Here is a 22,545-nt window from a genome sequence, read left to right as displayed (position 1 = left end):
GCAGTGAAACGTATCGGCAAAAGTGCAATTACCCATGTAACCGGCAAAAGTGCAATTATCCAAGTAACAGGGTTGATGTCATGCAAAGCGCTCAATTACTGCCCAGCGAGATCGTGCTGCCTACGAAATAAAAAGAAAAAGTAGTCCAGAAACCATACAGAAAACATCAAGCCTTGTATGTTTTCAGTAGTTGGCCTGTACATAGGAGGAGGGCTAAACTGCGGAAAAGGCATGACGTGTACATGCCTTTTACTAATGAAATCAAGTGAATTTTGAAAAGGCAAGCCTACGAACCAACCAAACTGATGGCTTTGGTTAAAAGCCCATCGAAAGATTACACCAAGGACAGAGTGCTTTGCGCGCTCAACTCTAACAAGTGAGACAGAGTCCCTGCACACTGATTGCCAGCACAATCCTTATTTTTAATTGCAGTTCCTTATTTTAATTGCAGGTCCGGGTGCAAACCCGTGACTAATGCACTTTAATGCTGTGATGAAGACTCCAGCACTAAAACGCATTAGTCTAACGCCTAATGCATGCTACTTAGCAGGGGTGGAAATTCAAACCACAAATATAAGTAGAAAGACTTTTATCTGTGCTTTGGGGTTGCATTAACAATCCCTGACTAACAAAGTAAACAAAGGCAGAAAAGTCATGTTACACATGTATACATAGGATTGTCTTTAAACTCCTATTTAGTATCATGTTCAAGCCTTCACAGACTCCTAAAACAACAAATGGCCGGTGGGTATTTTTCTCTTGGAAAGGTGGTAACACTGTGTGGGTGAGTATTTTGAACTGTGCAGTTTGTGTCTGGGCAATCAATGACGTAAGAAAGGCCCAGGATGGGGCGGGGGGCTCCAGCGTCCCCCCTCCGCTCAGTGCCTGTCCTGGGAGTTTCTGATGGAGTCCGTGGGGGGGGGCTCATCAATGTACTTTGCAGGGGGCACCCCTTAAGTCTTAGTAGGGTGCTGGACAGTGGAGGTTTCTGAGGCGGGGGGGGGGGGGGGGGTTGCGGGTTCGTGGAGGCACGTTGAGAATGAGTCTCACTGCACAAAAGCCAACATTTTCTAACAGTTAAGAGGGAGATATAGAGAAAAAATGGAGAATTGAATTTCCCATTAAACTTGCATTGACGTGGTGGACGTCTTAATCGGGAAAAATAGAGGCACTGATGGCTTTGAAAGCGGGAGTGATATTAGTCTGAAAAACTAGTGGTTACAACGTAGCTCGACAAGAGTATTTCTATCAATGACGTTTGAAGTCCATGCCTAACTTTCATCCAAACAGCTAGGACGCGCATCACGTGATACACGAGTGTCGGTCCCATACCCTGCATCTCCCCGCGCCGCGCGTGAGCTGTGTGGGCGCGCGGGCCGCCCCCGGAGCTGCAGGAAAGGGGTCACGCTGCGGTGAGGTGCGTGACAACAGCTGAACTCGATGCAGACAGGAAGCATTTCTGGGCTCCTCCTCCCCCGGCTCCCCCCTAGCAGACCTCGGAAACACAGAGCGGCCGAGGCTGATAAACAAGAGAGGGGCGCGGGCTTCTAAGCACTCACACGCACCTACCGGAGTCAGCCCGAGAGAGGTAAGTGACGGAGGGGGCGATCTCCCGAGCTAGGCGCTCCCCACGCACAGCACGTCGCCTGGGTTTCGTTCTGACACCGACCACAACGAACCCAAACTGTTCGGAACCAAAGGAGGCCAAGCAGGTGCCAAGTGGCCCCGGTTTAGGTGTAGCTCCTTCAGACAGGCGCCCTCCACACAACTTGACTCCGTCTGGGCTTGGTAGCTTCGCTGTCCACGTTGTAAGTATGAATTCAGAAATCCCAGCAAGTAAACAGTAGTTGTTGACTGGAATGCCAGTGGCGTTGTCATGAGTGTCGGAGGGGGGGCTGATGTGGCAGCTCTGTAGCCACGAATTTTCTGATGACCACCACCAGAAAATATCAATTTATTACGTGAAACGTATTCAAACACATCTGGGATCTTACTGTGTTTGCACACATGACAAGGCGTGCATGTTGAATGCTTTGTAGTTTATATGTGCCTTAAAATGCTGCTGTTAGTCGAATGTTTACTAATATGATGGTTCCACGACCCTCCCCACCACTGCAAGGACTGGCCTGTTTCGTGCTTAGCAAGGGCTGTGAACATAAATCTGTCCATGCATCTGCCAGTCTTTTGAGAGAGGTTACAAGCTTGCTTGATGAAGGTCCAGATTTTAACACTGTTTATATAGTGGGCGGGTTCATTCGTGATGTGCTGCTGCAGTCTAGGCTACTTAGAGGAACATGTGTTAAGCATTTCACAACATCAACATTGATGTTAAGCAATTGACACGACTCAAAAGAAATTCGACAACAATTTAGGAAAGTAAAGCAGATTTTTATATTACACCAGAGTTTGCCACAATTTACCAAAGTTTGCAGAATTTCCCAGGAATATTGGTTAAACACAAATACTTAATCACTAGCCCATAAGGTAAAAGCTTGAGCTCTATGTTTCTGATCATTTTGATTCTGATTAAAAAGTTTTTTCATTGGCTTGATATTGACTTACTGAGAAAGTGGATTATTAGTTCAGGGGGTTGGGAGTCCACCACAAATAATATTACTATTCTTGTTAGGTCTAGTCAAGATTTGAGTAATTTAAACCTGAGCTCAGCCCCTGGTAGCTATGGCACAGAGCAGACGGGCGTCAACTTAAGAAAATGCATAAAAGCCTTTAGCAGTACCAAAACAGTTTAAAAGTCAAAAACACAACACTATTTATAAAAATAGACAATATTTTAATTAACAAAATAACACCAAAGCAACAAAAATCCAATAAGAGGAACCAGAGATGTGCATTTTAAAATTATTAGACAAAAATAGCAGCAAAAAGGGTTGTACCCCAACCGCAGGCAACTGGTCACTCTAGATGGGTATCAAGGTGCAATTTAAGTCTGATGGAGCATGGGCCACATATAAAGTCCAGGTTGGTCTCAGTTGGAAGTTTTTTATCTTCTGAATTAGTCTTTGAAATAGAAGGCAAGGCAGCAGATGTAGCAGAGATAGATGCCACGGGGACTGATAGCCTTTAGACGAAGTCCTGGTGAAGCCACTGACTTTTGGTGGGAAAGCTCAGAATGGAAGAAATTCTAAATTTGCACCCGGGAAGGTCCCTCATCAGCTGTATACTTTTGGCTCCTTTGCCAGTGAAGCTTTCTACGTTCAGATTTAGTAGATTCTTTTGGAGCTCAGGTTTCTCCAGTGGGGTAAGACTGCAAACTGTAGTCAAGCAGGGCTCCCCAAGGCCAATACCGATTCCACTATGTCCCACTGAGATGTATTTGCTGCTGTGGAAAAGCTCAGAGATGGAGCAATGTCCATCCTGAAATGCACCTTCGTTGGATTGACTTGGCACGTTTGTCCCTGTTCTCCAGAGGTTTGTGGAGACAAAAACATTTCTAAGTCTCAGGTTTTCAGGATGTTAGGAGGAGTGCACTTTTTCACAGCTGAGGGTCAAAGGACCCTGTGTGTCCCACTACAGACAATCCATCAGCACCAGCCCAGAGGTTCAAATGGGGAAAAGGGTTTTCCTTAATATAAGGTAGCTATTACCTCGCAATGAATTAAAACATGATGATCAAATAATTTTGAGAATAAGAAGAATGTTTGGCGGCTTCGGGCACAGCTCTGTCTCGTGTTGACTGGACTGCTGTTGACACCCTGCAGTCCGCTCAGGCTGGCTGTGGCATGAATATACTACGGATATTACCATCAAAGGACATTGTCAAGGTCTGCAAAGGCAGGAAACCACACTGATCCACTGGTCTCTGACCCAAGGTGGGCAGGCATAATAAGCTAGATGGAAACATGTTCCTTTGGCAGGTCAAATGATCTGGCCTTGCATCTTGGTATCGTATGCCTATTGCGGCATCAAGCATCAATCTATATCTAAGATTGAAAACAAAGGGATGCCATTTTATCTCTTGGTTCTGGGTGTCCTGTTATTGTATAACATAATAAGGACTCTTGAGAAGCTGGGTGAGCTTCATCAGAAGTTGAGAGTTTATCTGTGGTATTTGATTGCTGATTAGAAGTGTTTGTCAGAGTGAGGCAGAGCTGGAGGGGCTTCTTCGTGCCTGGTTCTCTGGAGGTCAAGGACATTCTTGGAGGTGTCTCAGGGGACAGAGTTCCTCGGAGATGCAATTTGACATCATACGTCTACTGGTCTCCTTCAAGCACTCATCTGCCCTGCAGCAAATACTATGCCAAAAAACCACGACCTGCGACTAGGAGGTAACATTGAAATTATCCGATTAACACAAGGGAGGCTCAATAAAGAAGGACATTATCGTCACCTTCTGTTGCCGACTTTGTTGGCTACCAGGACTCACTGACTCAGACTAGATCTTTCATCTTAGATTCACCTAGCTCTTTCACCATATGTACCCCACATGGGTTATTTCAGTAACCAGGACCTGTACACGAAGCGCTAATTTATTAGTACCCGTCTTCTCAGTTCAGGTGCACAATCTTCTGAAAAGCCAGCTAACGTTCACCCATCACTGTTTCTCGCCTTAAAAGGCTCTCCTCCCGTGATCATCACCATACCTGGGCAGCCTGGAAGGCAGTCTGCGGCTGGGTAGGATCCTAAAGCTGAGAAATGCCTAGACTCCGGTGTGTACAGTTAGTGATGTCACTTATGAATACTAGTGTTCTTATGTAGTGCCACCATTTTTGTTTTCACCAGTTTAAACGTCTATTGTATTGTTGACCATTACAGTCTTCCAAATACGCATCTTACTGCTGTGGGCAGTTAGCATCCCTTAGCAGAACATTCTATAGATGCCCATGGAGGAGCATGTGTTTGTACAGCTGTCTTATTTGCAAAATCCAGCTGTATAAAGCTATAAGGTTCAAAAATGATTTTGTGGTTTTCAAACGTATGTAGAGTAAACGTATATCAGGAAAAAATATAAAAATGTGTTAGTCGTAATAAAATGGAGCAAGAACCTTTGGCATGGCAAGCAGTGGAAGGAAGCCGGCAAGCCCTGTGCTAAAAGTATTGGTGTGGAAATTGTGTTATGAGTTTCAGGAACTTTCTCGTGGTGACACCCTAACTGTAATAAAATTATGCCTAGGGCATATGTGGCTTGCATTTATCAGTCCGCAAGATGTGTTATCACCACTGGCATATGGTCCTAATGCCTTCCTCACTTATCAAAGTGTGCACCCAAGGTACTGTCAGCAAGTCAAAATTGTCAGTGGTTTCGCCCAGTGCTTCATTGGCTTAAGGCTGGTCTGGTAAAACAAGCTACGGCCTCTTAATACCCTCGCGTCTTCTTATGTGTGTGAAAAATACCCGAGTGTGGGTACTCTCCTTCCGCTCTCATCCGTCAGAGAGCCGGTCTGCCCCGCTCTTACTCTGGAGCCATCACTTTATCTCCGTCGCCACACTTTACAGCGTCGCTCTCCGGCCACGTTTCTCTCCATTTGTTTTGCTCTCCCTCTCCAGCCGGTGACGCAATATCCTCTGCTTCTCTGCTCCCCACACCGCGCAGAGCTGTGGCTTACAAGCGGGAGTTTGCGCAATCAGCCCTGATGTGTATTGGAAGTCAGCCTCTGGCTCACTTCCTGTTTGTGCTTTTCATAGTTTGTCAGCGGCCTTTATTAGTTGTTTTTTGTTTTTTATTTGGGACAGGCGTTATTTTGCAACAGTCTTGGACGGCGCTGGCTCCTGCTTTGGAGTTTGGTTCGGGCCCAGACCTGACGCATGCAGAATACAATACCGCGCCTGCCCCCACTCTCACGACCAGAGAGACTTCAAAATGGAACCTTCTCCCCAAATTTAAGTACTTTTGCCAAAGAGATGACGACCGAGGCCGCAGCAGGTGGCAAAGGGGCATCCTGCATTCCACACGCCCATGAGATCATGGCATCTCCCACATTTTGCTGTTTACATATTTACTGTAGAATAGGACACGAGGAGCTGAGTTTACCCCTCTGAGGCCTTCGGGATTAAAAGGGTGAATGCGCGTCCCACAGGGGTCCGCCCCGTCACCGCAGCTCGGTTACATCCAGATCCAACCCCTTGTAAGGAGTGGGTTAAGAGAGGGTGTGGGATCTTGCTTCGGCTGGAGACTTCATCCTCCGCTCAGGATCCTGTCTGACATGATGCGGTTGGTTTATCGGCAAAAGGATGAGTAATGACCATCAAAAACGGAATCTGGAGAAAACAGAGCTTGTGGTGGGGATCCAAAACCCTTCGCTGTAGGCCCGTCACTTCTGGCCTCCAGAGATTTGTGCCACAGCCAGGTGCAAAAAGTTTAGGAGTTTTAATTGGCCGGCACCTCTTTACAATACCGAGTTGATAGTCACATTAAACAGGTTTTATACACTCAGGAAGAAGAGAGTGGCACGCTAATAATACAGGTTTCGCCCTCACTAGGGTGACCACCTGGCACTGAGGCAAATTCTGGACAGGACTGTAAAAAATTCAGGACAAAGGGTCAAAATTCAGGACAAAAATTCAGGACAAAGGGTCAAAATTCAGGACAAAAATTCAAGAACAAACGTCAGTTTTACAGACACACGCAAGAGAGGCCATGCCTCACTATGTTGTCAGTGCATTTATTTACTCTTTTTAAACATAGCACTATTAATTCACTGTGGACCTTTTGTGATTGCCTCCTGGTGTACTACATTCAGGTGTCACATTACGTCCTTGTTCAGTAGTAGATTAATGCCCTTCACGGCAAGGCCATCACCCCTACCCAAATCTACCCGATCTTTCCTGAAGAGAAAGTAACAGCAACATTTTGATTATGTTTCTGAACATTTCAAAACCCCTGGCAAACAGTTTGGGAAACATTAAGGTAATTAACCTTATGCTAGTTTAAACAAATTGAACAAAAACATCTGGCTTACCCCAACCGCCCATGGACTTTCAACCTAATTTTTTTTTAAAGAGGCAGGGCAGATGGTGTGCGTGACAGTCTCACACCTAATGACAGGATGTGATGTACCCATAACTAGTCTGTAGTCTCACTGCACTAGAGTGTATGTATGGGTCTCTACAGTTATCTCAGAAATGGGAGCCCGGACTACCAATCAAAGATAATAAAAGAGTAGGATGAAATCGAGATCAAATGGGAGATCCACGGCAAGTAATTCAAAGAGTTGTTGCTAACAACTGGATAAATAAAGAAGAGAAGAACAAGGTGGGACAATTCCTAAAATCAGACAAGATGGGTCCACCAAGACTATTTGAAGGTATTGGGTACCTGGGGTGTTGTCTGAACACAGGAGCAAAACAGAAGGGGCACTGTCAAGTGGTTGAACAATCAACACCCATCCACCTTGGCAAACTCTTCTTGTGCAATGGTTTGCTGTTAGTGCTTGTGAAGGGTGAGCAGGGGCCAGACCCCTGGCAAGGTTGTGCAAGGCAATTGCCCATTTAGTCCATGTCTTTATATGGTTTTGAAATTGAGCAAAAGCCAAACTAGAGATCTGGGTTATCCCTAAGTGTCAAGTACACATAGAATCTTCAAAATATTTGGGATGTAAATTGCACAAACAAAATTTTCAAATTTTAAAATTTAATTAGTGTTTCTTTAACATATGGCACTGTTTTCACCTTCATACACAATTAGAGCTCAGATTGAACTGGGAACCAGTTACCTTTTGACACCTAATGATTAATATCTACCATTCTTACACTGATTTCCAGGATGAAAGTCTCGGCAGAGCGAACGGTCCCTCCAAGCCCAGTTTGCTTTTTGGTCTTCTCTTCTGCTTTCTGTAGAGGCCATGTGGCACTAGCGAAGATGGTGTGCTACCACAATGATAGTATTATTTTGCAAACCTTCCCCTGCTCGTCCTTCATTCCTTCTTCAGACAGGCCACACATCTGATTTGGTCACTGCGGCGCCATCGGGAGCTCTTTCCACTCTAAAGCTAACTGTGACTGCGGGTGGATTAGATCTTCTGGACTTAGAATGCTTTTATTCAGCTGCAGATGTCCAATGGGTGGCTCACTGGCTTTCTGCCCACCTCCCTGCATGAGATGGGGTTTACCAGTAAAGACTTTTAAGGAAGGCTTAATGCACTGCTCATCGTTTCCTACTGACCATTCTATGGATCACCATCCGGGGTTATCATGCATGGCTTTCTCTTGCCTTGCCAGAACCTGTAAACTCACTGACACGAAGAAACCCTATGCTCCTGCACTACCTTTGCTAAGCCTTCCCACTCGCACAGGATGGCTGTGCTCAGAGCAACTCCATCAGTGCCATGTTGCAGGTGTCTTAAAATTGGGGACTTTGTTTCTGAACAGTGAGCTACTAAATTTCCAAACCCTTGTGGCAGTCTACCATCTTCATCCCGGTCAACTCCTTACTTACAACCACCTTAAATAATCATTAAATGCACTATTTCATGTCTGCTACCTAGCACTAACCCTACAAGAGGTGTGCCAGAAGCTCTGTACCATAGGAAATGGTGGCAAACTGATGGAATGGGTGTGCAGACCTATCCTGCAACATGGAAACCACTCCAGGTCTTCTTGGCATACTGCCTGGGTGATTCATGTACCAAACCTCTGCAAGATATGGACTAAAATACTGGACTTTCCCCACAAAGTATCCCACAGCTGTCACTTTAAGTAACTTCATAGTGCTTCCTTGTGAATGCATTCTGCCCGTTGCTTGCCATTGGCCTTGTGGTTTGTAACTCACAATTTGTTGCTTTCAATTTGCTGGCTTTATTTGTTTTATGCTATGCAGCTTGAATTCCTCCCTTCCCTTGCCAAAACCTTATTTACAGTATCCTGCTGAGTGCCCCCTTTCTGTAAACAGGCCTGTAAATCTTGTTCTTATCTTATTATATTTGCTGTGCATTCAAAGAACAAAGTCAAATGTCAGGCTCTGTCTTAGGTGGGAACTTACTGTTTACTTTCCTTTCTCTGACTTCAAAGTGAGAGGATTTATGAAACAATCTTGCTGGATACTGGGGTTAGGAAAGAGTTTTTTCTATTACATGACAACATTTAAATAGACTTCAGAATATATCAGAATTCGAAGTACAAATCAAGCACATTTTTGTTAATTCTGAACTGTGCTGGAAACAAATACCTTTACATGATTAAAACAAATCATTGCATTAGGTGATGCAATTTCCACACATCATCGTCTCTGCACAATATAGTTTGATTTGAAAAACTGTATATCTGTGCAAATGTAATGGTCATTTCAATCAAAAATGTGTTGTCTGTAATGGCAGCGTGTTACTACACCATGCATGCTCCACTCCACTCTGCTCTGCACCACTCTACACCACTGCACCCTACTCTGTATCACTCCACTTTACACCACTCCATGCCACTGTTCTCTTCTCCATTCGGAACCACTCCACATTATGCCACTGCTCTCTATGCTACTTCACACTATGCCTCTCTACTCTACTCTGTACTACTCTACTCTAAGCCACTGCACTTTACGCCTCTCTACACCACTGCGCTCTGCTCGTCTGCACGCCATACCACTCCAGTCTAGGCAACACCAATCTAATCCGCACAACTCCACTCTCTGCCACTCTGCAACGCTGCACTGTACGCCACTGCACTCTAAGCTAATACACTCTATTCTAATGCACTTTACTCTGTAACACTCAACTCTATGCCCCTGCACTCTACATCAATACACTGTACATCATTCTAATCTACTCTGCACTCTATGCCCCGGCACTCTACATTACTTTACTCTATGCTATCACACTCTATGCCACTTTATGAAACTCCACTCTAACCTGCACTTCTCCACTCTAAGCCACCTCACTCTACTGTGAAATAAACTACTTTATGCAACTGCACTCTGTGCCACTGCACTCTACCCTGCACCTCTCCACTCTATGCAACTGCACTATACTCTGAAACAATCTATTCTACGCCACTGTACTCTATACCACTCTGACCACTGCACTCTAGTTCAATGCACTCTACACCACTGCAAGCTGACACTCTGCAACACTGCTCTGGCCGCCACTATACTCTACACCACTTTGCTCTGTACTACTGCATTTTGCACCAATATACTCTATTCCACTGCATTCTATGCCACTCTACTCTGCCCAATGCCACTCTATGCAACTGCACTCTACACCAGTGCACTCTAAACAACTGCACTGCCCTTTACTCTGCACCACTGTACTCTATGCCACTGTTCTCTGTACCACTCTACACCACTGCACTGACACTCTACTCTGCAACTCTGCACTCTACACCACTCTACTCTATGCCACTGCACTCTAGGCACTATACTCTACTCTACACCTCTCTACAATACTCCACTCTGCACCACTCTACACCACTACACTCTATGCCACATGAGTCTACTCTGCACTCTATGACACTGCACCACTCTGCATTACTGCACTCTCTGCTACTCTATTGTATGCCACTCTACTCCACTGCACTCTATGTAACTCTACCCCATGCCACTCTATGCCACTGCACTCTGCACCAATGCACTCTAAACAACTGCACGCCACTGCCCTCTACTCTGTACCACTGTACTCTACGCCACTGCTCTGTGCCACTCTACTCCACAAAACATCACTGCACTGACACTCTACTCTGCAGTGTTGCACTCTCCACCACCGTACTATACACCAATGTACTATGTACTACTGCATTCTATGCCACTGCACTCTATGCCACTCTACTCTGCATCACTCCACAGCACTTTGCCCTACTCTGCACCACTCTACACTACACCACTGCACTCCCTGCAACGTGAGTCTACTCTGCAATCTATGCCACTGCACCACTCTACACTACTGCTCTCTCTGCCACTCTATTGTATGCCACTCTACTCCACTGCACTCTATGCCACTCTACTCTGTCCCATGCCACTGCACTCTAAACCACTGCACTCTACGCTAACACACTCTAAACAACTGCACTGTACCCCCACTGCACTGTACTTTGCACCACTGGGCTCTACGCCGCTGCTCCTATGCTACTCTACTCCACACCACACCACTATGCCACTAGCTTTAAGCCATGCTGAACAGCAGCTACTCTGGTGTATAACATGGCTAATGGCTAAAACACATTTGCAAAGCCAATACCTCTTTCGTAGATGAGACCTACTGGCTTTGCCAATGTTTGTTAGTACTATGAGGTACTGAGGTACCTGAAAGAACTGTAAAAAATACAATTACACCATAATAAAGGCTGCTACAAAATGCGCAAATACATTTCGGTTAAATAAAAAAAAAAAGCGCTTCTCAAATACAGATTTGAATAATATACAGTTTCTACGTAGTGCTAAAAAAATGTTATAACACTCCATTAATACCACACACTCCACAGCTCACCTTGGAAAACCATTACAATACCCCTCTGAAAGAAATATCTTTGCCACCAGAAAACTTCAAGTGGCTCCTTTTAGTAAATTCAATGCAGGTTTTCAAGCCCCTTTGTTTTTGCAGATTTACCAGTTGCCCACATTTGCGTGTCTTTAGGGAAGGAGACCCCCTGGCAAGAAGGCCTTTTCTTATCTGTCTGCCTCTCCCTCCTTCAGAGCACAGGAGACCCCTTGCCTTCCAGCTCAGCTGGGGAAACTCCTCTGCCTGTAATTTCGCCCTGCATCCGTTGCCCTTTAGGTGAAAGGCTAAAATTACGGACAAATGCCGTCCGTTAAAGCTTTCATCACGGACAATGGACAGCAGGGCGAAATTACGGACAGTCCGTGAAATTTACGGACGGGTGGTCACCCTAGCCCTCACACAGAAGTTAGATACAGAAACAATCTGGAAGGGAATGCCCATACATATGTAATAATCACAACATATCAGAGAACCAAAAGGGCGGAAAGAATACGGTGTCTGTCACTAGGCAAACATCGTCAAGGGCTCCAAACCTAAGCATTGTGTGAAAACAATCGCATCTTTTTGTGTGATGAATACCATTGTTTTCCACAAACGCTAAACATGCTAAAGCAGTGAAGTCGCCTGTTTGTTCTTCCTGTGTCTTATGGTTTTAGAACATTGCACTAAAACCCTGCCCATTGGATTTAAGAAAACTCGATTCACTGATGTGAATTGTGCTTGGCCTGCAGGTCAGAGATGCAAATCCTAGTTTGGTTATCTTAAGTCATTCCACCATCTACGCTCACTCAAAAAAGGACCAGGTAACACTAAGCAATGTTCCACGTGGAGTGCTAAAACCCCTTTATAACTGACACTTTTTACAATCTTAGCATCGTCAAAGAAGGTTTTTTAACCTCTAAAACAGTGGTTCCCAAACATTTGACTTCTGCGGACCCCCACCCTGTCAGTACTGGAACCCGGGGACCCCCAATCAATCATTATTGGTTCTGGGGACCCCCCCAACGAGCTATTACTGAAAGCTGGGGACCTACTCTGTTAATATTACTTTTTTTTAAGCAGCCACAGACCCCCGGGGAGGCTTCGCTGACCCCCATGGGTCCCTGGACGACAGGTTGGGAACCACTGCTCTAAAAGTCAATGCATGAACAGCCCCTGGCAACTACCCACAATTGTCAGTTCATTTAAGGCACCCTGGCTCCAGAATATCACTTAGAATCAGCTCTTCCCTGTTCGCGGGCTTATTTGTACACTGCTAATAAAACAGAGAAACGCTTTTTCTCTTTTACCTCATGGTGCAGTCCCCAGAGCTGCCTCTCCATAGTCTTTTGACTACTATTCGCAGACTACATCTCCTTTAAGAAATTCATGTTGAACAGTGTTAGTTGTCATATAGTGAATCAAAAAAAGCTGCAATAACTAGATACCGTTGCAACTGCTTTTGTCTTTGCTTTTATGTGTCTGTTTCTCTCAGGCAGGAGGAGTGTGGTACTCTGGGAGGAGATAGGACGCTGAGATACAAACAACGCACTCTCGCGAGATTTGTTTTTTCATTTCGTCTCTAGCGCTGCAGCTCCTGTTCCCTAAAGCTTGTAATGCAGGCTATGGAGAATGTCAATAAGCTGCGCGTGTCAGGGTTTGGCTAATTGTTGCAGGTTGAGTGCATCTTCTACACAGGGCCAAGCAGTGGCGTAACATTAGCTCCCCGCGGCCCCTGTGGTGCGGGTGGCCCCTGAGCTCCAGGAATCCCCCCTCAGCACAGTACACTGACTAGGTTCCTGACTGGATATTAGAAGGGGGGGCTTGTACTTTGCTGCCCCCCCCCCAAGTTTTGTTACAACACTATGGCCAGAGACACTCTGATTTGTGAAGCCAGCAAATGGCAATCATGCCTGCAGTTTGTTCACACCACAAATGCTTGAGGGACACACAAAATACCAGACAGTGCTTTGCTGCTATTTAGACATAACCAGCACCTACTTCAGATTTTAATTTATCAGTGTTACCGGTGAAAGACAGCTTTAGGTGTAACCCTGTCACAAACTCAAGAAGCGTTGCAATTTAAATTAAAATATATGATCCTGCATAAATGTGGCGGTGTGTAACTATAAGTCGCGCCCCCACCATACACAGTTATATGTTCCATAATTTTACTGCAGATGTTACAGTGACATCATCAATGATGTTATCAAAGATGTCATGAGTGCTGTAATTTGTGGGGTAATTAGTGCATAGCGGGGGCATGAGTTATAATTTCCTTAGGGTACGAGTTATGGTTACTTGAGATAACTGTAATTATAACGTGAATTTCTATGGTTTTGTACGTTTAAATGTGGAGCCTAACTATAATGTCCCTGTAACCTTTGTTTTTTTTAAGTGATACATATATTTTCATTTTTTATATGTGATATATATTTATTTTCACTTAAAAAAACAAAGGTTATAGGTGTGTATGTGTGTATATATTCAAAATTAATCCAGAAAGAAAACGCTCATGCAAAATGAAAAGTGATTGAAGTTTACTTAAAAATGACGCATTTCGGCCAACTGAGCTGACTGTGATCAAGGCCACTCAGTTGGCCGAAACACGTAATTTGTGAGCGTTTGGTTTCTGGATTAATTTGGTATTTATTTGCAGGTGCGTACCGTCAGCTCACGCTCCACCCCCCTCGGGTAGTGGGCACGTTTTGAAATGAAGCGCAGGGGCCCGTGCGTCTTTTTTTTTTTCTTCTCTCCAATTTTTGCCAGATCTGCCACAAATCTGTGTGGAAATTAAAAATGCTTTTAGCCTGGGGAGGGGTTTTCTGGGACCCTACCACCAGAGCTAAGGAGTCAGAGTGACTGTACCCTGGCTTCTTTTTTATTTTTTTTTTAATTCAACATTTTTTTCTGGTACCTGGTTGCTGAGTCTCAAGATGGCTGCCAACACTTCCTGGTTGAAGTGTTGACAGCCAATCAGCTCTCTCCACGAGATCTGGAGGGGTCGCAAATCCTTCGGATTCACACCAAAACAAATAAGCATTTGCAATGCAATCAGTCTCGCATTTGCTAGAATTAGAGCTATTGCGTTGTAAATGAGTGTTTTTACCCATGTGTTTTGGTTTGGAATGGAGTCGATGTATGTGGTATGGTGTGGAATTACGTGGGTTATGTTGTATTATGTTGTGTTATGCTATGTTGTGTTGCGTTATGCTATGTTGTTATGCTTTGCTGTTTTAAGGTATGCTGTTGTGTTATGTTATATCGTGTTGTTATGCTATGTTGTGTTATGCTTTGCTCTGTTATGTTGTTATGCTATGCTGTGTTATGCTATGTTATATTGTGTTATGTTATGCTATGTTGTGTTATTCTATGTTTTGTTATGTTACGCTGTGCTATGTTACGTTGTGTTATGCTATGTTTTATGTGGTGTTATTTTATGCTATGTTGTGTTATTTAGTGTTATGTTATGCAGGTATATGTTGTGTTATGTTATGTGTTATGCTATGTTTTATATTGTGTATTGTATGCTCTGCTGTTATGCTATGTTGTGTTATACTATGTTGTTTTTCGTGCTATGTTATGTTGTGTTATGTTATGCTGTGTTATGTTATGTTGTGATGTGTTATACTATGTTGTTTTGTTGTGCTATTTTATATTGTGTTATGGTATGTTGTGTTATGTTGTGTTATGTTATGCTGTGTTATGTTGTGATGTTATGCTAAATTGTGTTGTGTTTTGTTATGCAAGGTTATGGTGTGTTTTTCTTTTGTGCGGTGTTATGTTAAGCTATGTCATGGTATGTTGTGTTATGGTATGTTGTGTTATGGTATGTTGTGTTATGGTATGTTGTGTTGTGCTATGTCGTGTTGTGCTATGTTGTGTTATGTTTTGCTATGATGTTATATTGTGTTATGCTATGCTGTTATGTTGTGATGTTATGCTTTGTTGTGTTATGCTATGCTTTGTTGTGTTATGCTATGTTGTGTTCTGGTGTTATGCCATGTTGTGCTGTGTTGTTGTGTTATGCTGTGCTGTGTTATATTGTGTCATGTTATGTGTTTTGTTATGCGATGTGTTATGCTGTGCTATGTTATGTTATGGTATGTTGTGTTATGTTATGCTATGTTGTGTTATATTGTGTTATGCTATGTTGTGCTATATTTTGTAATAATATGCTATATTGTCTTGTGTTTTTATGTTGTGTTTTGTATTCTTATGCTATGTTGTGTTATGACATGTTATGGTATGTTGTGTTATGTTATACTATGTTGTTATGTTATGCTGTGCTATGTTATGCTATTGTTATTGTTATACATATTGCAATGTGTTATATGCTATGTTGTGTTAAATGCTGTGTTTTGTTATGCTATGTTGTATTATACTGTGTTGTTATGCTATGTTGTGTTGTGCTTTGTTATATTGTGATGCTATGCTGTGTTATATTGTGTTTTTTTTTTTTTTTTTATAACCAAATTTTATTGTTTTTGAAAAAGTTACAGATAAAATACACTGGTAACTTGCAAACCCTGGTCTATTTGACACCGACTGGACAGTTGATTCTGATCTAACATTTGTGTGTTCAAGGCATTTATGAGAAGTCGCCTCACCACAGTTGTCAAAACAGAGAGAGAGGAGAGAAGAGCATGTGTATACATTTGGTCTGAACCCCTTTAGCTTAACAGTCCCACCCATTTCCCCCATATTTTCTCATATTTATGAGGGCATCCCCTTGATTCATACACCACTTTATATTGTGTTAATTAATGCTATCTTGTGTTATGGTATGCTATGGTGTGTTATGTTTTCCTAGTCTGTTATGTTATGCTATGTAGTGTTATATCGTGTTGTTATGCTATGTTGTTATGGTGCTATGTTGTGCTATGCTGTGTTATATTGTGTTATGCTATGTTATGTTATACTGTGAAGTGTTATGTTATGCTATGTTGTGTTACGCTATACAATGCTGTTATGGTATATTTTGTTAAGCTATGTTGTGTTATATTGTTTTGCTATGTTGTGTTACGTTACGCTATGTTGTGTTACGTTAGGTTATGTTGTGTTATATTGTGTTATTTTATAGTATGTTCTGCTGTTATTCTCTGCTCAATCAATCATTGTTTAAGTGCAGCTACTCACCTGTTAGGGTCTCAAGGCGCGGGGGGGGAGTGTAGAGTGTAGCGTGTACCGGTGAGGTGGATTAAAAATGCCATGTCTTCAGTTCCTTTGTGAAGCTGGGGAGGGAGGTGGTTTGTCTGATGTGGACGGGTAGGGCGTTCCATGCAGTGGCTGTGCAGTAGGAGAAGGAGCATCCTCCTGTTGTAGTTTTCCTGATGCGGGGTACTTCTGCGAGTAAGAGCTGGGCTGAGCGTAGGGCCCTGTGGGGTACGTGGAAGTTGAGTCGCTGGTTCAGGTTGGTTGGTCCGGTGTTATGGAGGGCTTTGTGTGCATAGGTGAGGATCTTGAATGCATTTTTTTTCTCTATGGGGAGCCAGTGCAGTGTACAAAGGTGTTGCGAGATGTGGCAGTGTAAGGGTAGGTCGAGGATCAGTCTGGCGGCGGCGTTCTGGATGTTTTGCAATTTGCGGGTGAGTTTTTTTGTTGATTCCGGCGTAGAGTGCGTTGCTGTAGTCCAGTCTGCTGGTGATGAGGGTGTTGTGTTATGTTGTTCTGCTATGCTATGTAGTGTTATGTTATATGCTATATTGTGTTATGCCATGTTGTGCTGTGTCATGCTGTTTGCTCTGCTCTATGTTGTTATGCAGTGTTGTGTTATATTGTTATGTTGTGCTATGTTGTGTTATGTTATGCTTTGTGTGAGCTGAAGGGACAGGAAACTCAATCCGCCAAGCTAGAAGGCACTTTATTTTTTTGTTTATATTGGTGAATCTCTATAACACGCGCGAGGCTCCCCAAGAGCAGTATAGAATGGGTGCGACATCATTAAAAAAAAAAACGAATAAAGAGTCTTATCTTCTTTTCACGAGGGTGGAAGGGAAGTTAAAACTGGCAGTTTAAGTTTCTATGCCAGATATTGTTGGCTATAAAAAGTATTTCTCTATATGCCAGGCAACCATATTTAAAATGATCCACAAATGGGTAACTCACTGTTGGGTCGTGCGCTCAGGTATGGAAGCTCTGAAATGTTTTGAGCCCTGCAGTCTTCATCGCATGCATCAATGCAATACATCTTGGAGTTAGTGTCTGGACCGTAGACAGCGTAGTTTCTTGAAATGCTGTTTCCGGCGTGCCATCATTTGAAGCTTACCATCCGTGAATACCCCACAACCTTAGGTACCCGTTCCAAAGCATTGCACACATGAATTCTGGCGTGGCAATATTTGTACACAATAAAGAAGGGATCTCAGTCCTATTAGGCAGGGTTGTGGTAGTGTGGCTGCCATACTAGATGTTAAATCATCAAAATGCGAGGGGTAGTGGAAGCGAGATATCGTGCCCCTCAACCGTTGATAAGACCTCGGGGTTGAACTTCTGGCCCACACTTGGCTCCTGTTTTGGTGCCAAGAGAGAATGGGAAAATCCACATTTGAGAACTAAACGGCCCTTGGAACCATGCTCTCTGTTCCTACTTCATAATTCCTCAGACAATGGGCATCAATATTAATTCCAGAGGAACCAAAGGGTGGACAACTCCTAACACAAACCTGCATATGCTGGTGGTCTAGGCTGCACTGCGGTGTACCCTACCTTGGTTGTCTTTCTCCCTAGTCCTGCTGTTGCCTAGCATTGTCTGAATGGCATGTCAACATTGATTTTCGTACTGCTTAGTCTACCACAGTTGCTCCTCTGCAAATGTCTTTTTTTGTTTTTTTGTTTTTTATAGCCGGAGAGTAAACAATGTCGTCCACAGTGGCTGAATCAAGCAACGTCAAGGTAGTCACAGAGGTATACTCACCACATGATCCACGTGTTGCACAGCTGAGGAAGATCTCTCCTGAAAAGAGTCATGATTCCAATATTTCACAGGTTTTTAAGAAGGTGCAACCCAAGGCAATAGGGGTAAGTCAGACCACTGGCACTGGATACTCTTACTGGACATATGAGAATATATATGTGTTTGTCTATTGAAATCTGTTGAGTCATTGAGGAAAAATGCACTAGAAAAAAACTGCAAAATGTCCAGCTTTGATGCCTACTGCTTACCGATAGGTGCATGTGGAATGTGTTGTAAGTTTGAAAAGAGGCACATGCACTTCTGATGGCAACAGTATTGGTGTGGCTCATCTACAGAAACGTGCAGCAAAAAATGCCCTTAGTAACAAAAGATACAAACAACACGTCTCGAATGAACTCTGGAAGGAAATCAGTTGTCCCCAAAATCACAGGTCGTGGGTCCTGGACCTTGTGTTGGAATACCTACAGTCATCACACATTAGCATGAAAGTGTTGTACATCTACCTCATTTCCACTCTAGAGCTCCCATACAAGGTCATGTCAACCTTCCCATGACATGATATTCCAGCTGGGTTTGGTATAATTCTGGGTGGATAGAGGTCCTACTGAGTGGAGATCAGGGTAGCTTGGCTACTGTCATTGCAGAAAATATCAGTGGTTCTTTCCTGTTCCTTGAAGCCTTTAAAAAAGTCAAAGTTCTTGCGGTCTTAAGTTGGGTGGGAGGTGAGATTTTACGGTACCATTTTTTGTTTTATGTATGTGGTGGTTTTTTTACAGTTACACTTTGTGCTTAATTTTTGCTCCTGGGTAACTGGTTCTAGTAGAAAATGTCTTGCAAGAACGTTCACTGCATGACTTTAGAAAGTGTTTGGAAAATGCATTGGGCTGGTGTCTCGTATGACTTTTGAGAGTTAGTTAACGATATATGCAATTTTATGGACAGTTAAATGTGTTAATCCCACAAAAGTATGAGCACACATGTAGAAAAATTCCACTTCTCCCACCCCCTAATCAGTACTTTAACTTCTTTTGTTGCAAGGATGAAACAACATGAGGATCTGATGACATGTTTACTTGTGTGGTTGTGTAAAGTGGTACCTTGGTGAGGTGACAGTATTGGTTCAGAAGTAGAGGATCCAGGACCAATGAAAACTTGAGTGCTCGATCCTAATTGATCCTAGAAGTTTCCTCAGATAAGCCAGTTTTTAAAGCTTTTCTGAAGAGTAGGAAGTGTTTTTATGGTTTCAGTTCTGTTGGGACATAGTTTTCAATTGAGAATGCCCTCTTTCATTCAGAGGCATCTAATGTTTTGAGTTGATCTTAGCCGGGGTTTTGATAGAGTGGAATGTGGGCCCTGGGTATGTTGGGTCATTATTTGTTAGTATAGTATGAAGTCTTTAAGCTGGAACCATTTGTTCTTCTGGTAGTCAGTAGAGTCTACAGCTCTGCAGACCTTCGAGCCCTCGGCCCCAGTCTCATCGACAACAACATCTGCTGGTGCGGCTCCACAGAACTATTCTCCTGCCAGCACTGCCACTTCACCTGCAACACTGAAGCAGCCAACAACGCTAGAAACACCACAAACATAACTGCACCCACCATGCTAACCGAGACCGCCATGGCACAATTACAGTGCATTCCACTCCACGCACGATCGCTTGCCAAACACGCCACATAGATCTGGGACACAATCCCACCCCGGATGTCATCTTCCTCATAGAGATCTGGCTGAACTTGGCCTCCACGCCAGACATCGCCATCACCGTATCCAAAGGCTACAAGATAACACATTGGGACCAAATCAACAAACAGAGGTGGATAATGAAGCATCTCAATTTCCAACTTCACACAGACGGAAAAAGCACCATCAGAAGCACCCTTGTATACAGACAACCAGGACCACACCTCAGCTTCTGCAATGCCATCCCTGACCTCATCGTCATGGACCCCGAGCACTACATCTTCCTAGGAGACTCAACTTCAACTTTGATGACCCTGACAACACCAACCCAGCCGACCTCCTGTAAAGCAACTTGTCACCCACACCACCCACATCGCAGGACACACTCTTATCCCCATTTTTACGTTAAGTACAACCACATCTCACAGCTCACCTGGACTGACCACTACAGCGTCCACTTCACCATCTCAGGTCTGTCAACACTGGCACCACGCCCCCCAGCTCCACATGCAGAAATTGGAAACAAGTTTCAGAAGATCAGTGGAACAACGCTCTCAACTCCCACATCCAAAACACATTATTTGACCCAGAACAGGCTGCAAAGAATTTCTCACAGTGGATCACTGAATGCGCAGACTCAGTCGCCCTCACCAAGCCAGCCAAACCCAAAGTACAGGCCAAGAGAGGAAGCTGGTTCACCGCAGAGCTGAAATCCTCCAAACGCAACTGCTGGCTACTAGAAAGGAAGTAGCGTACTAGTGAAAAGACAGAAGACCATACCACTTTAAAAATGGCACTCAGCCAGTACCACCACATCCTGAGAGAAACAAAGAGGAACGCTCTAGCAGACCACATAGAAGCCAGCACAAACCACAGCAAGTAACTCTTCATCGCTGGAAGGAGTTCTTCAACCCTGCAGGAACATCATCACCCCCTCCCAAGAACTGTGTGACACTCTGGCAGACTTCTTCCATTCACTTCATAAACTAAAGAGATCATCTGCGGTGTCCCACAAGGAACGTCCCTCAGCCCCACCCTCTTCAACATGTACATGACCCCCCCCCCCCCCGGTGAACACTGTCATATTGCATGGACTCAACACTATCTCGTAGGCCAGGGACACCCAGCTCATCCTCTTCCTGCCAGAAGACCCCTCCACCATCAGAATCAACTTCAACAGATATATGGTGAATGTCGCCGACTGGAAGAAGGACAGCTGTCTCAAGCTCAGCACAGACAAGACGGAAGTCCTCATCTTTGGGAACAACACCTCGCCATGGAATGACACTTGGTGGCCTGCTGAACTTGGCCCTTCACCCGCCCCAACAGACCACGCCTGCAACCTTGGAATCATCTTGGAAAGCAAATTATTTTTGCAGAAACAGGTAAATGGCAGCGCCGGACTGGACAGGTAAACAGCAGTGCTGGACTGGGTGTAACAGGCATTGGGCATTTCCCCAGGAGTCGGGGGGGGGGGAGGTCAGTTTTGCAGCAATATAGATCTCCAGTAACAAAAGCAGCAGTGCATCACACTCACCCCTCCCTGCCCCTTTACTAGCAACTCCAGCGCCTTGAGACCCTCACAGGTGATTTGCCGCGCTTTATAAATACTAACTGATTGATTGATCGAAAGAGGTCTTTCAAAAAATGTTGTCAGGCGTTAGAATGTCTGGGCTCCAAGCGATGTGCAACAGGATTTTCGCCTTCCTCACTAGGCATGCATGCATGCCTCTGTATAGATCCCACACCAGCCATGCTTTTCTAAGAGGAGCAGGGGATGGCACCCTGGAAATCGTTTTTTGGCAGCAACTGGCCCAGGGGCCAGTTAAAGCCTGATATTATTGTGGGGCTTCATTGAGATTGCAGGGTCGCATTTGTCAACAAGAGGCTTCCTGTTTTCCATTTCTAGGATTTCCTGAAGTTCTGCATGAAGTTTTTGTGATTTATTGACTGGATGATTCAGTTGGCTTCAGTTCAGGGCTGTGTGCTAGGGGCTAAACTCTATAAATACAGTTTGGGCTGTTTTAGCATTAGTGCTGACTAAAGATTGAGTGTGAAATCTACTTGCTCCTGTGTTTGCACAGGAATTGACTACCATGTTTTAATTGGTGGTAACTGCTCATATCAAACAATACTGTGGGATAAAGCCATATACAAAATACCTGCATGTGTACAGTGTTGCACGCAGGTAATAATCAATTTCATTACACATCTGAAGGGATTCTTGCATGTATTTGCACCAATCATTAATGCGTGGGTATAAATGGTTGATTTAAAGATTCAGCTGATGCTGAGAACATTCCCAATTAAGCTCGGGTTGTGTTGGGGGTCTTCCTTGGCATGTGGCACCCTACTCCAGTAGTATTGTAGCCTCCCCTCTGACAATTCAAAAGAATCAACAAGCATTTGCAATGCAACGGGTCTCGCATTTCTCCGAGTTAGAGCTATTAGCAGTTGTAAACTCCCAACCAGACTTTTCTTGCCTCATAAAATGGGAAAAAAAATAGCGCGATCGCGCTGCTAAACAAGCGAGATAGCACTGCGAAAAAAGAAAAATAAGTAGTCCAGAAACTGGCCGGAAAACAGCGAGCC

At 44.1% G+C, this 22,545-nt stretch overlaps 1 protein-coding gene across 2 annotated transcripts in view; it reads left to right on the top strand.

The window, feature by feature from the left end:
* Window positions 1–1,315: 1,315 nt before the first annotated feature.
* LOC138287428 (membrane-spanning 4-domains subfamily A member 15-like) overlaps window positions 1,316–22,545 on the top strand; it is a 79,869-nt gene continuing 58,639 nt past the window's right edge. The window contains exons 1-2 of one of the 2 annotated variants that reach the window (XM_069227849.1): window positions 1,316–1,588; window positions 18,202–18,377. In XM_069227849.1, the coding sequence (XP_069083950.1) occupies window positions 18,216–18,377 (162 nt within the window). In that variant the 5' untranslated portion in view covers window positions 1,316–1,588; window positions 18,202–18,215. Of the gene's footprint in view, window positions 1,589–1,669; window positions 1,809–18,201; window positions 18,378–22,545 lie in introns of those variants that run through there. The other variant, XM_069227851.1, reaches the window with a different exon arrangement.

Source organism: Pleurodeles waltl, chromosome 4_1 (genome assembly GCF_031143425.1).
Source record: "Pleurodeles waltl isolate 20211129_DDA chromosome 4_1, aPleWal1.hap1.20221129, whole genome shotgun sequence".
Lineage (NCBI taxonomy): Eukaryota > Metazoa > Chordata > Amphibia > Caudata > Salamandridae > Pleurodeles > Pleurodeles waltl.
The sequence above is the reverse complement of the archived record's forward strand: the minus strand, read 5'-3'. Positions and strand labels throughout refer to the sequence as shown.